The 22,027-nt window shown below is 35.9% G+C and overlaps 1 protein-coding gene across 1 annotated transcript; it reads right to left on the bottom strand.

Moving 5' to 3' along the window:
* Nucleotides 1–12,190: 12,190 nt before the first annotated feature.
* Nucleotides 12,191–15,322, bottom strand: LOC132057497 (small ribosomal subunit protein eS6-like). The gene is made up of 6 exons (XM_059450127.1): nucleotides 15,180–15,322; nucleotides 14,990–15,054; nucleotides 13,670–13,727; nucleotides 13,455–13,563; nucleotides 13,058–13,330; nucleotides 12,191–12,691 (listed from the first exon to the last, which is right to left on the bottom strand). The coding sequence occupies exons 1-6, from the start codon at nucleotides 15,183–15,185 to the stop codon at nucleotides 12,453–12,455; spliced, it is 750 nt and encodes a 249-aa protein (XP_059306110.1). The 5' UTR covers nucleotides 15,186–15,322; the 3' UTR covers nucleotides 12,191–12,452.
* Between the last annotated feature and the right edge of the window lie 6,705 nt (nucleotides 15,323–22,027).

The following is a 22,027-nucleotide window of genomic DNA, read 5'->3' as shown; positions in this document are numbered from 1 at the left end:
ACGTTTTTTTTTTTTTTTTTTTTTTCATTTTCTTCCTGTAGTAGTAATTCTTTTTGGAAAAAATCAAAAGGCAAGTTGCAAATTTAAATGTGAGTCCGCGATAAAATGGATTTCACAACATTGAAAAAGCAATCTGTTATGCTATGATTTAGCTTTGCTTTATTCAAGGAAACACTTAACCCGCACTTCCTTACTAGGGGCTTTTAATTAAAGGTGACAAATAGGTTTTAAAATTGAGTTGGGGTAACTCTAGTTTTTTTAATTGAGTAGGGGTGATAAACTTTGGATTAGTGATTAGGGAGTTTTGACTTGCCCCAAAGTTATATTTTTAACACTTTGACCCCAAGCTTTGTTTTTTACACTTTGCCCCCAAGTTTTATTTTTAACACTTTGACCCAACCCATATAAACCCTACAGAGCCAAAAAAACACGCCAAATTTTCTATTTCCCTGTGCCGTTTCCACCATTTTTGGCTCTTCTTTTTGCTTCGTTTCTTCTTCTTCTTGCTGCTTCTTCTTGCTTCTTCTTCTTATTCTGCTGCTCGTTTCTTCTTCTTCTTCTTCGTCTGCCATTGTTGCTCAAGAAAGAAAAAAACAAGACCACCTGATTTTGTAATTTTTTGACTGGATTTCATTCGTGTAGCACTGGGAATTACTTCATAACTCATTCCATTGTTCTGCTTTCTTCTTCTTCTTCTTCTTCTTCTTCTTCTTCTTCTTCTTCTTCTTCCGCCATTGTTGCTCAAGAAAGAAAAAAATGTGACCACCCAATTTTGCAATTTTTTGACTGAATTTTGTTGGTGTAGCACTGGCAATTACTTCATAAGTGTTTTCCGCTCATTTGGTAAGTACAACAATGCTGTTTTATTCCAATTTTTCACCAGGGTATAAATCTATCGATTTTCCAACAACTTACGAGCGATTGTTGTAGTTGTTGCAACGTATAATGTGGTTGTTGCAACTTCTACACAACATTATGAAATTGTTGTAATTCTTAAATAAATAACCCGCAACAATCTAGTGAGTTGTTGCAAGCAGTATTCCACTTGTTGCAACAACTCAACGATCTGTTGGAGTCGGCTTCGATTTTGTCGAAACAAGCTCCAAAAGCGGAAGTCGTCTCCAACAAATTATTGACTTCTTTGCAACAAGTTGTATAGTTGTTGCAACAGGTTCCACTTATTGCAACAACTCAACTATACTGTTGAGTCGACTTCGTTTTTATGTCTAAAATAGAACCCAAAAAACAAGCTGCTTCCGCATTATTGACTTGCTGCAACAAGTTATATAGTTGTTGCAACAAAGTGTTCCACTTATTGCAACAACTCAACTATTTGTTGGAGTCGGCTTTTTGTCAAAATAGACCAAAAAACTAAAAGTCGCTTCAACAGATTATTGACTTGTTGGAACAAGTGGACTACTTGTTGCAACAAGCAATAAAATTGTTGCAACAACTCGATAATCTGTTGGACATCTTCAACAGTCTGAAACATTACCCCAAAAAAACTGAAGCTGACTCCAACAAATTAGTGACTTGTTGCAACAATTTTATTACATGTTGCAACAAGTAGTCCACTTGTTCCAACAAGTCAATAATTTGTTGTCAAGCTAGCCAGTGTTTCATTTTGTTATAAATTGGTATGTACTCTCATGACCAATTTTTTGTTAAACAAAATATCTTCGGGTACCTCGAACACCACTAATGGGGACTCAATAACAATAGGGTTGATTGCCATGGTGAATGCATCGAGAAGAACAATCGATATATTTGGCGATGAAAGGGTAGTGACACGTTAGAGACGATAGCGATGACTGTCCAAAGAGATGTTATGTTCGATGATTTTGTGAACCTAATCATCACCTATTGCGAATTAACTTGTGAACCAAAAGATCTTGCCATCACTTACATGCACAGCTCTTTTGAAAATCAGAGGGTCTTGCCATTTAAGATAACTGATCGGGTTCGTTTGCGTGCTTATTTGAATGATGTAGCTAGGCCCATTTTAAGAGTATACGTTGTTGGAAGCCCGGTAGAGAACCACAATTTATCTCAAGACCAACAAGATGTGTTAAATGATGAATTAGATGGGATGGATGTGGATATCCCAGATAATGGAAGTGGGGTTGACCCGATTCCTATACCCAAAGTTGCGAGCAATACAGTGGGCACTACGCAATCAATACAGTCTAGCCATGTTCAAGATGATGAAACAGATTTTTATAAAGGAATGTCATTCAAGAACAAGGAAGCACTAGCCACTTCGTTGAAACTTGCTTGCTTGAAGAAAGATTTTAGAATCAAGAAGGTGATTAATTCGTGTACTGTGTATTGCTTCAGATGTGTACATCCGGAGTGCAAGTGGTGGCTGAGGGTTGTGAAGTTTTTAAGTTCTGACAGATTTTGTATCAGAACCTACATAAAGCATCACACATGTGGTTCTGATCACATTACGAGCCATAATCCACACGCTACTGCGAAAGTCATTGGTGAATACTTCAAAGATAAGTTTCCTTACGGTAAAGGCCCATCTACAAAAGATATGAGTCAATCAATCCGTACAGATTTGGGTTGTAAGGTAAGTTATTGGAAGGTCTGGAAGGGCATGGAGATTGCAAAGGCTTTGACAAGGGGGACATATGAGCACGGGTATGCGGTGCTTGATGCGTACCATCATATGCTTCGTTCTGCAAATCCAGGACGTAAGACGGCATTGAAGGTTGATGAAAATAGGAAGTTCAAGTACTTTTTTATAGCCTATAAGGCTTGGATGCTTGGTTTTCCGCAAATGAAAAAAGTCATAGCTGTCAATGGGACATTCTTGAGGAGCAAGTATGAAGGAGTGTTGTTGTCAGCAGTCGCACAAGATGCAGAGAATCATATTTTTCCAGTGGCATTTTGTGTAGTGGACAAAAAGTGTGATGCTTCGTACAAATAGTTTTTTGAACAAATGAGAAGCTATATAGAGGATACCCCCGAGTTGTGCATAATTTACGATAGACATCCAAGTATCAAAAAGGCGGTTTCAATTGTCTTCCCTACATGTCATTATGGTTTTTGCATGAGACACCTGGGGAAAATACGAGAACCACCTTTCACAATGGGGCGGTCGTATCTCAATTTTATAAAGCAAAGAAAAGCGTACAATATTGATGTCTTTAATGACCATTTCAATCAAATCGAGAGATTTGGTTCCTAGAGCACCGAACATCTTGAACGTCTTTGGATTCCACAGATGGAGCAGGGCATTCTGCCCCGGAAATAGGAATTTGCACATTTCAGTTTCTAAAAAGTAACATATCTGCTGCAACTAATAGGTAACATGTTGCGGCAGATATTGTACTTGTTGTAATTTTTGACACAGCTGAGCCTCAGCCACGTGTTCCAACACTAATAAGTATGTTTTGTCAGGTATAATTTTATGACGACAAACGCTGCTGAGTCGGTGAACTCAATGTTCAATGTTGAAAGAGAATTTCCCATTACTGCTCTATTTGATTCCATAAATAGGAGGTTTACTAAGAAATTTCATGAGAGGCGTATAGAGTTCATCGACTCACCAACCATCTTTGTTCCCTTAATGGGAAAAAAAAATCAAAATTTTTCAACTTGGGTAATAAGTTATTGGCCCATCAAATTGCTAACTACAAGTTCGGCGTCATCGGCCACGGTTCAATTGCAACGATCATCCGCAAAGAAGATCTTATACTTGTAAAGTTTTTGACCTAGACAAAATACCTTGCCCACATGCTATGGCAGCGCTTCGAGTCCAATATGTTGAAGACTTTATAAGGCGGATTTATGACTACTCATCTCCATATTACAAGGTGGAGAATTACATAATTGCATACTATGAGAAAATGAATCTCGTGCCTTCTGAAGAATCTTGGGAAGTTCCTATGGAGATTTTAGAGAGACAAATACCTCCTTAACATGTTGATCCGAGCAAACCGGGAAGAAGATGGACAAAGAGGAGGCCTAGAATCGGGGAATCATTTGCAATGAGGAAAAACAAATGCTCCATATGCAAAACAGCTAGCCATAAAAAAACTACATGCCCAAACCGAATTGTTCCATAGTTGTTAAATTTGCAATGTCTTGTAATAATAATTACTATTGTTTGTGTTTGTGAAATTGGATCTTATGGCATTTTTATGCTGTTTATGTTAGTGAAATTGGTTTAAATGATATGTTGATCTTGCTCAAATCACCAATGTATGTTCCGTCATTTTGCAATTTCTGAACAGTTTCCACCAAGTAAAAATTCTGTTGCAACAGCTGTGTAACTTGTTGGAATTTTGCCAACCAGTAATCGGACTTGTTGCAGTAACTAACTTAACTTGGTTTTCCAACAAGTGAGGTGACTTGTTACAGTAAGTTCCTATAGTGTTTTGAGTTTTTACAACAAAATGGAATGAGTTGTTGCAGAAACTCCTTAACTTGTTGTGTTTCATCCAACAAGTGATATGACTTGTTCAACAGCTATGTTACCTGCTGCAACAGATTATGTACTTGTTGCAACAGGTTATGCAACTGCTGCAACAGATTATGCAATTGTTGCAACAGATTATGTACTTATTGCAACAAAGATGCAAATCGCTGCAGTAACAGATTATGCAATTGTCAGAAAGAGATTATGTAATTCTTCGCAAGAGATCATGAAATTACTGCAACAACTTGGATATAAGTCACATATGTTTAGTGATTAATAGAGGGAACCAATGATATTTAGTGTTAAACAAAGGGATTCAATGATATTTAGTGATCAATATATTTATCTACTAACATCCTTAATGGATTAGACGGTAATTTCATTGATTTGATGGGAAATTCTAAGTGTATACTTCCCAAATCGAGCGATCGTTGGAGAAATTTGATGAGAACTATTTGATTCGCTCATATTTAGATGTAAACAAAGAAAACCAATGATGTTTATTGTTTACTAAATGTTCCTATCCAATTTGATGGTATTCTGAGTCAGGACATATGATCAACTAAGCGTATACTTCCCAAATCGAGCGATTGTTGGAGAAATTTGATGAGAACTACTTGATTCGCCCATATTTAGATGTAAATAAATAAAATCAATGATATTTATTGTTTACTAAATGTTCCTAACTAATTTGATGGTATTCTGAGTCAGGACATATGATCAACTAAGCGTATACTTCCCAAATCGAGCGATCGTTGGAGAAATTTGATGAGAACTACTTGATTCGCCTATATTTAGATGTAAACAAAGAAAACCAATGATATTTATTGTTTACTAAATGTAAGTTGTTTAAACAGGTTACTCATCCGTTGCAACAAATAATCAACTTGTTGCAACATATTATCAACTTGTTGCAACAACTAACCCATCTGTTGCAACATATTATAAACTTGTTGCAACAACTAACCCATTGTTGACAAACTTGTTGTCATGTGTCAGTTGTTGCAATTTCTTCAACAACTGAAAGATTTGTTGCAACAACTGACTCATCTGTTGCAACAGATTATCAACTTGTTACAACTTCTAAAACAGCAGTTAGATTTATCGCAACAACTGACCCATATGTTGCAACAACTGAACCATCTGTTGCAACAGATTAACATCTTGTTGCAACAACTGACTCATCTGTTGCAACAGATTACAAACTTGTTGCAATAGATGGATTAGTTGTTGCAACTTCTACAACAGCAGTTAGATTTGTCGCAACAACTGAACCATCTATTGCAACAGATTACAAACTTGTTGCAACAACTTACTCATCTTTTGTAACATATTACAAACTTGTTGCAATAGATGAGTCAGTTGTTGCAACTTCTTCAACAGCTGTTAGATTTTGTGACTTGTTTAAAACTACTGAAACTACTGAACATAATGTATTGGACACAACTTAAATAATGAACACCTAATATATACTTAACAAAATGTCTTAGAAAGGTACTGAACACCTAATATATACTTAAATTACATAATGTCCTAAAAAAACTCCTAATATATACTTAACTTGTTCAACAGGCCACATTTTGGCTCCAAAAAACGCAAAATGAATAAACTGTTTATCAACCCATCTTAGGGCTCCAACACCTTTTCAATGACACCTAATGCCTATCACCATTGCATCCTCCCTACAGAGTTGTCGCTGATTAGACTTTCGCGTTTTGTCACAGTTGTGCTGGTAAGCAATGCCTCCATAAAAGCAATTGACCACGAACCACATGCCCTACTAGTGACATTGGGGGAGATTTCGTAGCCTATTGAATTCCCACGATTCATTGAGTAACTTTGTAGGCAAACAAGTGCGAACATGCCACTCGTTGCAATAACTTGGGCCACAAGTCCATTACCGCCTCCATGAAACAAAAGAAATCGATTCTTTGTAGACAGAACGTTGCGATCATACACATTTACCACTCCCTCTTCAACCATGAACTCGAGAGTGACAAAATGTGTGACATTAATATTCATCACTGTTAAAACCCTCTTTGCACCAACCCACGAGCAACCACCCCGGGTAGGGTCTAACACCCCTACAATAATCGACTATATCACCATCCCACTTGAATTCAGCAAGTCTAACCTTCGAGGCACGATATTGGAATCGTATTCTCTTTTGTCAATTCGTGTACCTCTTGGACATGTTGTTAGAAAAGTTGAGGTCCAGATTATATCAAAGGGAATCATAGTACTCGTGGGAAATTGATTTGCCTCATACGCATTAGAAGGACTTCATCTACATACTAAAGTAAAAGTAGTAAAACAGCTTAGTTACTTGCGTAACATATTCAACAGACATTATCTACTTGTGCAACGACTAGTTAACTTGGAAAGATTCAACAAAATAAAGGAACTACATTGAATGCCTAGTTAACTTGTTGCAACAGATTATCTACTTGTTGCAACAACATACTGAATTAGATAGATATATACAAGTGTTGAAACTTACCCAATCCTCCCACCAAATTTTCATGCTTGTCAAAGCCTTGAAGTTTGCTGCTCCAAATTCATGCATTGAGTACATGGTTTTCCCACTCTTTTTGGACTTGATTGCAGTCTCAACCTTTTTCTTTCTTTGGGCACATATAGGCTTGAAAATGACCACCTTCTTTAGCACTTTTGGCCCAACATCAAAAAGAGGAGTCTCAATTGACTTACTGGGAGTAGCAACAGATTTTCTTAATCTAACTGATGCAAGTGCCTTGGAAATTGCTTTGCCCCTCCTCCGAATATGAACAGGAGTATAAGGTGAGGATAGATTCTTTGATAGATTGATACCCCTCTTGGATATCACCCTCTGGATAGAAGTGTTTGTGGCTTCTTGGGCCTGCACCAATTCTTCCACCTTTCTAATCAAATTATCCATTTTGTCCTTGCAAGTGGTGCACTCACAAGCACATAAGGGCACCTTAGAAATGCACTGCACCAACATCGGAAATCTTCTACCACTCAATCCACCACCATTAAAATTACCACCAAATCCGAAAAAATCACTAGATCCAGCAACTGGAGTAAATCCACCAATATTAGCATGATCATCTCTTAATTTTTCCCTCGGAATACTTGTCGACATCATCACCAACACCACCAACAACATCAACAAATTTGAACAACACCACCAATAAAAAGATCCGTACCACCAACAAAGAACATTACCACCAGCACCAACAACAACATGACCACCACCATCAGCTACAATATCATCAACCCTAGTGATGGTTGTCACTCCAGCCAATTCCCCTTTGAACCCATCAATCAATCTATCAGGCACAAATTCTATGGGCACAAAAGTGACACGGCATGGCATCTCCAACTCTCTTATTGTTGGGACAAGCCATGGGTTTACAACCTGCAACAAGAAAGTAGATATATCAAAATGGTGCTAAATCATAAAAAGCAAAACCTATTTAAAACAAGTTATCAAGTAGATATATCAAAATGGTGCTAAGTCATAAAAAGCAAAACCTATTTAAAATAAGTTATCGGGTTCTTGCAGAAGGTTACACATCTGTTGGACATTATCTAACGATAGGTAACTTGTTAGAAGTATCTCATCTATTGAAATTTTCCAACGATAGGTAACTTATTACAGCCAGTTGCTCATCTCGTTGATATTGTACAACATATTAGTAATTTGTTGCAACAGTTATTGTACTTGTTGTAAAAACTTACCGTATCAGATTTAAGTTATCAAATTAGCAAATAAAGTGATATGTTGCAACAATACCGTGTATTATTTGTTGGAAATTGTCAATAGATTGGCAACTTGTTGCAGCAGGTTTATCATCTGTCAGACATTTTTTCAACATGGTCGGTAACTTGTTGCAAAATAGGATACCCATCCTTATTTAAAAAACTAGTTGCATGTTATAACAGATTCATCTATTGGGTAACTTGTTGCACAGGTTAATCATCTGTTGGATATTGTCCAACAGATGCATAACTTGTTACCCAGCGGATGACGTGCTATGTCTTTGTGCAGATTATAAAAGTTGTTGCAACAATTAGTCATCTCTGTTGTGTTCTAATGCTTACGACTTCCTTAGGGGGGTTGAAAAGGTCAACACTCAATTTTGTGTTGTTCTTGTGAAACAGCCATCTAAGAATTCTTAGATAGGTAACTTCTTGGAGTATTCCTTGACTTGATGCCTGAGGTGAGGAATGGCTTCAAATGCCCAAGCCTAGAAAAAAAAGATGCTATCAAAAATCAAAATAGTGATTGAAATACAAAAAAAAAAAAAAAAAAAGAAGAAGTTAAAACATTGAAGAAAATTTACCATGAAAGCCCAAGGAAAGCCATATAGGTTTTCTGTCTTTACCGTTGGCTTCAAATCCTTCATCAAATATTCAACAGTCAAGCTAAAGCTTTTAAAACCCCAGGCATAGTTGTTGAAGGCATCATAGTCCTCAGCAAGTTTAATCAATACAGGCGGTATGTTGTAGTTTACGTCTCTTGCCCAAAGAACACTGTGCACAAATCAAACTAAGCACAGTGCCTCCTTGTGCTTTTTTGAGAAAGTTTCCTTGTGCTTTTTTGAGAAAGTTTTGGACTCCAAATCTTGCAACAATTTATTTTGAATGTAACTCTTTCCCGCAAGTTTACCAAAGAGACATCATTCTTAGATTTGGAACTCTTTGCTTTCTTGTCGCCTTGGAGTCCGGCCGGCTTGGTTAATACAACGGTAGGAAGAGGCTCACAAAGATAACATCTCAATCCGGTAACTATGGCAAACTCCTTCATGCCAAAGTATATCGGCATGCCACAGTAATTGATCCAAATCTCATCATTTCTATCACAAATAATCCTACGCTTCAAAAGCTCAGAAACCATTGTCATTTGAAATTGAGCACTGGTATCTTCAGGCAAATCTAAATAGAGCCCAAAGCAGCTAGCCCTAAAGAAATTCTCCAACCCTCGTTTCGGAGAATGCCCCGAAGGTGTTAAAGCCCTTGCCTATGCTTGATCTAACCACAAAATCACGGGACAAATCCTTATTTCCATCTAGCGGCATCGTCACGCCATACTTTTCAATGCTGAAACTCTTAACGACCTCGTCAATGGAAGGTCTATTGGGATCTGTGGCAATACTGGAAGACTCAACAAGATTGGCATCCACATTATGTTTCCTTTTTCTTCTTAACTCTCGGCCAAGGTCCGATCTGTTGATTCTTCTTCTTCTTCATCACATTTTCACTTCCTACATCTTCTTCACCTCCTTCATCTCCTTCTTCTTCATCTCCTTCAGCATTTTCTTCATCTCCTTGGCTTGATTTTTTTCACTTTCTTCTCTAGTTTCTTCACTTTGTTCATTTTTATCACTTTCTTCTTCATGCCCCGAAGGTTTCGTGGGTTTTCTCTCTTTCTCGAAGCCCCGCCACTAACTCTTTCCTCATTTGTTGATTGACAAATAGCAGTCACAAGTTTATCTAATGGTGTTTGCACCTTGGCTCTTTTACTACTTTCTCCCTCAGTTGGTTTCTCTCCTTTTCTTTTAACTGGAGCCATTTTATCTACACACAGGAGAGAGAAAACGATTTAATTGATTAGTGCAACATTCAAAGTAAAAAGGGAAAAGGAATATGTTGCAACAAATGTCCGTTGTAATGCATTAAGAATATGTTGCAACAAAATATGAAGCGAGCTTGCAATTGCCTATTACTTGTTGTCATGCTAATCTTAAGCCGTTGGAAATAGAAAAACAATAAAGAACGAACTTTAGCAATCGTTTTGATTTTTTACAACAAACTTTGTTAATATGTTGCAACAACTACTGCCTCCGCAAAAACCTCAACAATTGTTTTGATTTTATCCAACAGCTGTTGGATAAAATCAAAACTTTTCCTAAACCATACCATGACAGCAACAACAACAACAAAAACATCTAAATTTAACTACAAAACATCTATATTTCACTACAAACACACAACCATCACAAATCTCACTCACAACTTAAACAAAATGCACCAAATAGGGTTTTTTTTAATCATGCAACCTCAGCAGATGTTTGCAATCATCAAACAAGTGCCGAATTCGGCTAACAAAGATACGCAGCAACAACAACAACAACAAAAACATCTAAATTTAACTACAAAACATCTATATTTCACTACAAACACACAAACACACAACCATCACAAATCTCACTCACAACTTAAACAAAATACACCAAACCATGCAACCTCAGCAGATGTTTGCAACTGTCAAACAAGTGCTGAATTTGCTACAATAGGTAACCTCAAGAACATCAACAAAATTGCAAGCCTTTTTTTCAAAACAACAAGGAGAAGAAAAACAAAAACAAAGACCGAAAACCATAATTTCACAACCACAACCATTATTTACAAACTCACAAACCCCAACAAGTGCAACAAATACACCAAACTACAATAAAACAAACAACATTCAAGACAAACCCATGCTCTTCTTCATCTTCTCTAACCAAAATCATCATTTTCACACTCTGATTTCAAAACCACAACTTTTGAACCAAGTGAAAAAGGAAAAACAAAGTTTACTCGAGAATGAATAGAGAAGCAACGAAAGAAGAGAGAGAGAGAGAGAGAGAGAGAGAGAAGAAACGCGAAGAGAGAGAGAGACGAGCAACAACAATGCTGTCACGATTTTTGCGGAAGAATGGAGAGAGAGGAATCGACTTTTTTTTTTTTTTTTTTTTGAAATAAAATGAAGAAGTAGTTGGGGTCGTGGGGGGAAGTGGGTTGGAAGAAATTTTTGTATAATGTGTGTGGGTTGGAAGAAGTTTTTGTATAATGTGTATAGGCTTTTGTGTATTTTGTAAAAGATTATGAGTTTTAAAAATTATAATTCAGTCCCAACTTAAGTTAATCACATTTTTAAGACAAATTTGACCTTGGCTGGTCAAACTTATCACCATTTCTAATTAGGAGACTTTTTTGTCACCATAAGTTTATTCTTCCTCCTTACTGTGCATCTGTATCCCTTACCTTCACATAGCCTCTTTTCCCTTCTCTTTGATAGCATTATTACCTCTTATCCCTTTAGCTTTGTTTTTTTCTCTTTGGTTATTTGGGTGAACGAGTAATGAGGTTTTAATGGGTGAAATTTGATAAATTTTGGGTGCGAAATTTGATAAATTTTGGGTGTGAAATTGAACCCACAAATAGGTAAATGTGGCATGCCACTTAATCAATGCGGCTATTTTTAACCAAATATGTCTATTTTCAATAAGGATTACTTTTTATTTGATGACTGGAAAGTTGAGTTGTAATTTTCACGCGTCAAAGAAAAGTAACTTCTATATCAGTTATTTCTGGTTGACTTCAGCAATGATTACCAAGCTCATAGGACAGCAAGCAAACTAGTTAACTACTTGATTTCAGTATTACGAGGTGTTCCAGATAGTGTACCAGCATTGTTTGAAGTGCTAATATCCTCAAATAACTATGTAATACTTCATATAGCAAAAAGTCAGTCCATTTTGTAATGCTAACCCAAAACATGCTAAAACTGACAAATTGGAGTTCAGCTCAGGTGCTAAAAGAACAATTAACATCTGTAAATCTAACACGAGCAAATAAAAATGACAAACTTAGAACGCACAACACCTAGACGGATGACAATGCACCAACCCCCATCTAGATTCAGACGGTGAGGACATGTCACACCATTTGTTTCTCTAATTCTAAGTCACCAACCTCAATAAACTTTAGAAAACATATAAATGCAAAAAAAACCCAAAAGATCCGATTGATCTCAAGAAAAACATGAAACAGTAGGTATCGGATATAGATAGATCAAGAGACAAAGTAACCAAAATATGGAACCTGAAAAGATATTGTCTGTGGCAACTATCACATCAATGTCATCTGAGAACACTAGAAAACATCAAAACCACATAAAACATGTAGAAACAACTATAAGAACCAGACCAAAAAAATAGCACGAATTAGATCCCACTTATCCTTTTTTCCCCCTCATAAGAACACATTGATCTTAAGCAGCAATAGATGGCTTAGAAGCTGCAGAAAGTCTAGACCTCTTCTTAGCCAAACTCTCACTACGCCTTTCTCTTTGTTCCTTCAACCTACTAGCAAGAAGCTTCTGATAATCAGCTGCCTCTGACTTAGCCTTGGCAATTCTCTTCTTCTTGTCAGCAATTCTCGCTCTCTTTCTTTGTAAAGTCAGGGGTGTCACTAACCTCTGAATCTTAGGAGCTTTGCTCGCATTTTTACCTGTCCCGACAGAACATCACAACACTTAGCAAAGTTCAAGATCTCCACACCAAAAAGCACACATAAACAAACTTGAATACAGGGTGTGTTCGGTATGAAGGAAAATGTTTTCTTGGAAAATATTTTCCAAGAAAAAGTAAGTGCGTTTCTTACTTCTTCTTTTTTTCGTGTTCGGGAGGACACAATCAATGTGGAATGCCACTTGTGGAACTTGTTTTCTCTACTTCCACTAGGGAAGTCATTTTCCTAGAGAACATGTTTTGCAAAAATTTGACAAATGAACATGGGAAAATTGGAAATCCTCCAAACCGAACACACCCAAAATGTAAAAACTAATGACAAGTAGATATTAGAGTAAGAACTAACCAGTTTTGGTTGTGAAATTTCTGCGGTAAGTGTTGACATACTTCCTGACATCATCTTCCTTGGAAAGATTGAAGAGCTTTCTAATCTTAGAAGCCCTTTTGGGTCCTCTCATCCTTGGTTTTTCAGTGTCGGTGAGTCCAGGCAGATCATTCTCCCCCTTTTTCACAATAACCAAGTTCAAAACAGAAAGATCAGGGCTGACAATGCATCCACGGACAGACTTCCTTCTGCGCTCTCCATTTCTCCTTCCATAACCACGGAAGCAAGGAGTACCTGTTTCATGTGTAAATGTTTAGATACACAATACAACAGCTTTGCTTTCTATAAGTATCTTAAATTAACAGCTTTAGATGAAAGAACAATTTTGGTGTGCCGATCAAGCTCATTCTGAATATACCTCTGTAGAGCAAAAGGCGGACACGGCCAGGAGTTAACACTCCCTGCTTCATTGGGAAACCTTGCTTGTCACATCCTCCCATTATCTTGAAAACGTAACCCTTGAACTCCTGTCAATTAAACATAACAATTTTACATACCAATTTTGAAAAAGAGTTGATGGAAATAGCATGATCTCCAACCAAAAGCCAGAGAGTACGGCAACCAGAAACTTACATCTCCCAAAGCATCTCCACTAACTTCCTGGGAGATCCTTTTGTCGAAGAAAGCCCGGCTGCATTTCAATAATTCAGCTTAGACATTGCTATTTCAAAGTAACTTGTGGATACACCAACGCCGATAAAAATACTGGACATGCATGTTCCAACAAATACAGAGAGTGCTACATAAATACATCACTTGACAGATATTAAGCTAAGTAAAAATATTAAGACAATAACAACTACCAAACGCTGAATCCCGAACTAGTTATGGTCAGTTATCGATCCTCTAATTTGTTCGTTCCACTCTATCTAGGATCATTTCATTCCGATACTCAATATTTGTCTTAAAAGACAGATTAAGGGTTCTATTTAAATTCTCTAAATCATGCTCTATTCTCTCCCGTTTAACTTAAGCTTTACCAGCATCCAAAAGCAGCATAGCTGGTAATAACAAAAGCAAAACAGAGGTTTCACTAATCACAGTAAATAGGAACAATGGTTTACCGACATTGCAGACGGCATCTAACAGCTCCTTGTCATCACCAATCATTTTTCTTAGAAGCCAATATGAATCAACCACTCAATGAAACTACCCTCAACTCCAAATTAATTGGGGTACATCATATTAATACACTATAAACACTGAAATCATTGTGACCATATTTATAAACTACAAACATTCACCTATCTTTAGGTCCATTTCATTCCAACGATAAATAATTTTATCTCTTCGATCTCACACGAACATTTTTTTTTTAAATCAAGGATCTCACAATTACACGAACATACAACCACAATGACTTCTGATTAATTATGTTTCTATAATAAAGTAGACATAATTGAAAATTTAAAAAAAAAACATTAAAATAATATTTTGCCTTACCATCATTACACTCTATTTAAGTCCATTTAATTCCAACAGCAAATAATTTTATCTTATACAATCTCACACTTAAACGAACGTTTTACTTACAAGGATCTCACACTTACAGCTTGTTTAGATGGTTGTTACCTATCGTAATGTATTGTGTTGCTGAATTAAATACAATGTATGTTTTGACTGCTACTTAAATTTTATTGTATAGTATCGTTAAATCCATAATTACGTAACATCAAAAAGTCACATTTTGTGTGACGACGGATTTGGTGTGATCGCATAGTAACCTATCCTCACGTTGTATTCATCAAAACAATACAGAACGATATAATACAATACGATACATTATGAAACAAAGTATAACAACTATTAACAAGGATACAATCACAATGAGTTCTGTTCTAAATACTAAAATACACAAAATTAAATTTTAAAAAAAAAATTATATTATCTTACAGTTTCTGGTCATCGTCGATTTCGAGCTTTTTCTGACATCCAGTGGTTGGATTTGCAATGTTAAACTGAAAAAAAAAAAAAAAAAAAAAAAAAAAAACATAACAATAGAAATTAGGCTAATTTAATTAGCTGCATTATTATACTGAAAAATATATAATGAAGGAAAATAATTAAGGTTTATTTTAGCAACCTTCATCTTCGGTTGGAGGCCGTGAAGATGATGAAGTGTTCAAAAATACACTTTATGGCCTCTTTTTGTGATTAGGGTTTGGAGTATGGCTATATTTTGATATATATAGGGTAGCTGAACTTGGGCTTTAGCAATGGGCTTATGTTCTGGCCTATCGACGTACCCTCGTATCTTTGGTCTTTAATTTTGGTCTTTGTTGCTCATTTAATGAAGGTCCCCTTAATGAATATATCCAAACTTGCTTCGCTCGGCATAGGTTCTATAATATTTTTATCTTTGGAAAATGAACTTTTTCTAGCTTGATATAAGTAATGTAAGAATTAAGTTATGTGGTGTAAGTTGTGTAGTATTTTTCAGATTTTGTTGAGTGTTAAAATTGTTGTTTTTTTCAGCATAACTCTTGTGGATGTGATGATATATATGTCGAAGTGAAATGCTAACTATGCCGTGCAAAATCTAAGCTTAGGCCTTTTTTTAAGGTGTTGTTGAATGTTAAAAATTTTGTCTTGTCCGGCGTAACATGTGGATGTTATGACACATATGCCAAAAGTTAAATGCTAACTATGCCACCCGAAATTTAGTTTAGGTCGCGTCAAAAGTATTGAAGGACAAAAATTAAAGATCACAAATTTGAGGGACAAAAATTAAAGACCACCCAACGGGCATACCAATGACCCTCCTTTTAGGGCAATTCGCAGTAATGCCCTTATTTTGGAGTGGTCTTTAACTTTTGTCCATCAAAATGAAAGTATTTAACTTTTTCCCTTAACCTAAAACCTCAAGATTTCAGGTTCAAACCCCTACTCAGGCGAATATTAAAAAAAAAAAAAATGCGGAGGTATACAACTTGGAGGTTGCCCGAAATCTACAAAGCGAGGGATCGCGAAATTATGCGATAGGCGGTGTCGCAACCATGCATTAAGGTAGAGTTTTGCAAACATGCCCAGTTAAACTCTACCTTAAGGCAGAGTTTTGATGACAAAATTCTCCTTGTGAATCCAAATCTCTGCTTTGCGATTTTTTTTTTTTTTTTTTTTTGCCGAGTCGATTCGAACCCCGCGAACCTCGGGGTGTTAAAGCGAATGACAAAAATTAAAGACCACCAATTTGAGTGGCAAAATTAAAGACACGAAAAGTTTTGGCAATCCGAGCAAAAAATGCTTCTTTTTTCCTATGATCCATAGCTTTTCTGCCATCTGTATTTTTGAATGTTGGTTCAAAATATCCGTTTAAGTATCCATCTAACAGTTTTAGTCCTTTAAGTTTGTCAAAAGTTAATATTGTTAGTCTTCGCCAAATATATGTCGAACTTTTTTTTTTTTTTTTTTTAACTTTGCAAGGCAAAATTTAGGAGGCCTACTTTTCTATGAAACTCTGTCTTGCGAATTTTACTTTTTTGACTGAGCTAAAATTCTAACCTATAACTTATTGATATTTTAGGTGAAGGAAAAAAAAAATTAAAATACCAGCAATTTGAGGGGCAAAAACTAATGACCACCCCCGAATAAACATTTTTTTGTGCGGAGTGCCATGTGGCCAGGGGTGGTCTTTAAATTTTGCCCTCATATTTGTGGTCTTTAAATTATGCCCTCGTATTGTTCTTTAATTTTTGCCCTTCGCATTGCAACTTTGAGCTTTCGGGCGGGTTCGAGTTCGAACCCCCGCTCGAGCAAAAATTAAAAAAAAAATCCGTATTTTGAGTTTGAATGTTGGAATTCAAAATATCCGTTTAAGTATCCATCGTCAATAACTTTGATAATCCTTTTATCCAAGTTTGTCAAAAGTTAATATTATCAAAAAAGTTAGTCTTCGCCAAATATATGTCAAACTTTTTTTTTTTTTTTTTTTGACTTTGCAAGGCAAAATTTAGGAGGCTCATTTTTCTATGAAAAGGCATAATTATGCCGGGTCCGGCATGCTTTGAATTTTTACAAAAGTTTTTTTGATTGAGATAAATAAAATTTTTTTTTTTAAAAATTTTGACCGTGGGTAACATCGATATTTTAGGTGAAGGAAAAAAAAATTAAAATACGAGCGCAAAATTTAAAACACCCCAACTATGTGCCCCTATAAAGGCAATCGTGCGCATTGGCCTTGGGCCAAAAGTATTTGGCCATTAATAACGGGCTTAGTTTTTGGCCCATCGACACAGCCGCCTTTTTATCTTATGATCCATATTCTTGTCGCCACGTGTATTTTCTGACTTGTCATAAATTTTGGTTACTAGAAAATTTTGAGAGAAGAAGATTAAGATGGTCATTAATGTATGAGCGTTTGACTATTTTAGACCTTCATTTATACTTCCCCTGGTCACATTTACTTATTCAATATTTCAAAAAATAAATTTTCACTTTTTAAATTTTTTTTTATTTTTTTTACGAGATTAGAAGAGTAATAGATTTACACTTTTACTTGTCACTTTTAGTATATCAAGACAAAACAATTTCTTTTTTCCTGGTTTACTCATAATATTAAAATACTCACTTCAAATTATTTTTCAAATCCAATAAAAATATGCACCAATTAATATGGGTACCTTGATAAATTATGCACTTCATTTGTTATTTCTTAAGAGTGTGCATAGTCAAAAGTGGACAAATAAAAATGAACGAGAAAGTATATATCAAATGAATTTGTCCTTAATGTAAAAAAGTAACCACCCTTCATATATATCACATAATTAAAATAATTTTTAATGTATGAAAAATATAATCATTTTAGTCCTAAATCTTAAACGTAAAGGTCCAAGTAAAATTTATTTGTTAAGTCTCACCACCCACCAAAGTATACATTTTTCTTGTTTTTCTTATAACATGGTTTTCGTCTTGCAGCAAGAGACACAATTGAGCTATGATCTCATACGTTGATTATTGGTACAAGAGTTTCCATGAAAAATAGCAAAAGTTGACATTTGTTCTTATCATATAAGATTTGGTTACAGCCAAAAGGTTACACTCCCATTTATTACGTTTTTATACAACTCTTGTGAGTTGCTCGTTAAACTTATCATATTTTTTCACTTGCGCTGTTACTTTCAAAAGGTCTAATACTAAAGTGATCGCTTTTTTCACCATTTGGTCATGTGTTCTGTATGGATTAAAAAAGTCCAACCTCATAGGACTATTTTGATCATTTTTAGTTTTTAATTGTACCTCAACTGTATTTTATCTGTGTCTTCTGAAGAAAAAAAAAAATCGACTTCTATGGTTGATTCACTGTCTTTCTTCTATTGGTTTATCTGATAAAGGTTAATGCTTCTACTAATATTTAATTTATTTTTCTGTTTTTTGGTTTGTCCTTTTGCTCTTCTTGTGAATTATCATTTGGTTTTACTTTGTTTTTGTGAAAAGGTTGGATATTGTCATTTGATATAGGTGAAGTTTTTGGGGTTTTAATGGTACTGGTATTGGTGTTTGCCCCTAAATTTGTAACTTAGGGTAGCAATTTGAATTTATATTTGAAGGTCAAGGACACACAGATTATAATGATCATATATGTACTAAATTCTTGAAGCTTAGGGTCTTGCTTATAATGACAAATTGAGCTAACAAGTAAAAATGAATTGTAAAGCAATTAGTAACAACAACAACATACCTAGTGTAATCCCACAACGTGGGGTCTGGAGAGGGTAGAGTGTACACAGACCTTACCCCTACCTCTGTGGGGTAGAGAGGTTGTTTCCGATAGACCATCGACTGTGAAGCAATAATCAAAAGAATAAAAAAAAGATCTTATTGAATTATTTTTTGGCGGAACTGTCAGGCAGTGTCATCGAGAAAGTTGACCTTGTGCATTTGTTACAAATTGAGTGCTTATGCAGTATTTGTGATGAAAATCAAATGGGTTACAAGTGAGGGAGAGTGGCGGGCTCATAGCTTATCCATAACTAACGTCCTCCGTATATTCAGCCGTAGTCGTTCCCCCTCTTAATGATCATTATCTACACGTTGAAGCTGTTACGTACGTGGGTATGTAACTACTAAAGCGAATCCTAGATTTCTCAGGGTCGGTTACCAGTTCATCGAAAGCGAAAAGCGCAAAAAAGCTATAAGGTCCGTTTGGGCTTTATGCGCAAAGTTTCAATAAAGCATGGGCTTTTATGAAAAAGGCGCGCATTGATAAAAAATACAAATATATATCTTTAGTCCAAGACTAATAATCACAAGCATGGATAACAAATACATAAATAAAGAAATTGAAAAAAAAAATTACAATAAAGTGAAATAGTAATTGTCTAGTATCGCCTCTTCAGGAAAAGAAAAAGTATGTCTTAAAGCCTTGATGATAACACTGAAACATACATTAAGCAAGGTGAAGCGCTCAACATGTCTTAGATCCTTCTTCAGGGCTTAACCGCGCCTCTAACAACACTGCCGGTTAGCCGGTGAAGTTTATCTTGACCGGTTACAGATGATCACCGATTGCTTTACTCCGGAGTGAGGCAAATCATCATTAAATGTACCGGGTCGGGCCGAACTGGAGTAGTACTCAGAGGATGTTACCCCTTTGCGGCCTTGAACTCTGACCGGAATTATCTTGGTTAAGCTGGATCCAACTAGACTCAAACTGCCACGTGTCGCCTCCTGAGTCATCCACATGTCGAATTCGTATTTTGGCCAATACAATTGGAGTGTCTTACTTTTGTCTGGGGAAGAATTGACTTTTATTTAGCGGATAAAGTATAGTAACGTATGTTTTTTGTTAGAAAAAGCTGTAGCATGATGTAGCTTATAGTTTCTTGGAGTACATGGTTTTTAGCAGCGCCTTTGCCATTGATAATGATTGTGCAATTTGAGGACCTTTTTGTTGGCATTTATAGCCACTTCCATTGTTCTGCTATATAAGGAGAGTTCTGTGGTAGATGATCGAGTTTGTTCTTGAAATACTATGGAGGGAATATATTAGTACGTGGTAGATGATCGAGTTTGTTCTTGAAATACTATGGGGTTGAAACCCTGGGGAATATATTAGTACGAACTAGAGTATCAAACTTTAATTTGGTATCGCATGATAAAAGAGAAAGAAGTAAAAAATGTCACCATATTTACATGAATTTTGGTAGACTTTGTGTCAAGAGTTGAGCAGAGAGAGAGAAATAATACAACGTATAGTACATTCAATTTTAACGTATTCTTCTATTGTCTTATTAAGAGAGCGGGATGGATAGAGAAAGAAAAAAGTAATGTAGTTTCTTAAACTGTGGGCGAGTTCTGAAAACAAGTGCGGAGTTGGCCACCTCTAATTTCATTCCTTTAATTATATAAGATAAATAACAATTTGAAATAGGATATTTTTGTTACCTTTGGAAAGAAAAATGTCTAGATTAGTTAATGTAATGGAGAAACTTAAGAAACTTGCTTCATTGATCATTAGATATGATCAAGATTTGTCTTTACGGTTTTAATAGCGTTTGTTATTTTGGTTTGACTTTAAAAATATTGTAATATCTTTAAACTATAATCTGATTTGTCTTCATACAAAGTCTAGAATTTAGGTTATGGTGCGTTTACAAATATGCATCTAATTCTGCCGTTTCTACTTTCTCGTTATAAGTTGGACTTTCATTGACTCAAAGAGAAAGAAAAATAATTGAATGACCATCCATTCCGTTGGGAAAGAAAATAAATTGTAATGGAGAAACTTATAGTGCGCAATTATTTCCATGACGGAAAAAAATATTGAGAGTTAGTTGATGTACCGTCTTGCATGTGCAATTATTATCCTATATGAATTGCATATCGGATGTACTCTTCTTTTTGGATTTCAGGATTCAGAATTCTTGCAAAGAGATGTCGTTAACTGGCAGAACCACCATGAGTGTAGCTACTTTGCCAATAGGTATGAGGTTCTTTTAGGGATACTTACCTTTTAGGGCCGCTCAAAAATAATAGCCGGCAAATGTATATGTTCTTTGCATATCAAGAATAAATATACATATTGTATATATGTAGTATACATAGATATACATATAATATACATAATCAGTGTATATGTATTGTATAATTGGGCTAGCGCCCGTAATTGGATTTAAAAACTTATGGAAGATAAATTCTCTTTGATTTTCTTGTTAACTTGATGTGATTGTGTTTAGGTTGTGAAGTTATCTAATTGAATACAATCAAACCTCTCTAAAACAACTATCGATATTTTCTGACTGCTATAGAGAACATATAATACAACATGAAAGATCGGTTCCACAAAAAACATGTTTTCTAGAGGATAACTATTATAGATAGGTCTGACTGTGTTTGCATTTTTTTTTTTTTAAAACAATCTAATTGAACCATTACAGTTGTACCAGTACAAGGTCATCTTTTTCATGCTCTTAAAAGCAATTGGTAGAACAATGAATGGAAACAAAACAATTAGCATTTGCAAAACCACAGAGATCGACAACTTTCATCAACTTACTATTCCAAATCACACTCATTCTTCCTCAAGATTTCTTTGTTCAGGAAGGTCGTTCTGAGGTTCTGGATTCACATTGAAAATATCAGGTTCAGACATACCACTGCTGGCAGGAGGTAAATTCGAGTTTAAACCCTGAATAGCTTCGTGAACCAACTCCTTTTTTGGCAGGTCTAGTACAGTATTGACCTGCATGAACAAGGAGGGGCCATTCTTCACATCAAGAATTAGATCAACATCATCAAGGATTTTGAGGCAACCAAACCACACTGACCTGGATAAGCACCCATACACCGGCCACCAATTACGCCGAAGACGAAGCCAATCTCCGGTTAGGATATGTACCTATCGGGATGCTCGGGAAGCGATAAAATCAATCGCCACATCAAGCTCGGCCAACGACCAAACCCGGTGATCTGAAATGCGTATGACGAAAGATA

This window comes from Lycium ferocissimum, chromosome 1 (assembly GCF_029784015.1).
Source record: "Lycium ferocissimum isolate CSIRO_LF1 chromosome 1, AGI_CSIRO_Lferr_CH_V1, whole genome shotgun sequence".
Taxonomy (NCBI): Eukaryota; Viridiplantae; Streptophyta; class Magnoliopsida; order Solanales; family Solanaceae; genus Lycium; species Lycium ferocissimum.
Note: the sequence above shows the minus strand (reverse complement) of the source record. Positions and strands in the feature narration are given on the sequence as shown.

Bases quoted from the DNA above. Each gene is read 5' to 3' on its own strand.
- LOC132057497 (XM_059450127.1), bottom strand. The intron at 13,331-13,454 runs GTATATTCAGAA...CACATGAAACAG, and splicing joins CCGCCTTTTGCTCTACAGAG to GTACTCCTTGCTTCCGTGGT. The intron at 12,692-13,057 runs GTTAGTTCTTAC...CTGTCGGGACAG, and splicing joins AAATTTCACAACCAAAACTG to GTAAAAATGCGAGCAAAGCT.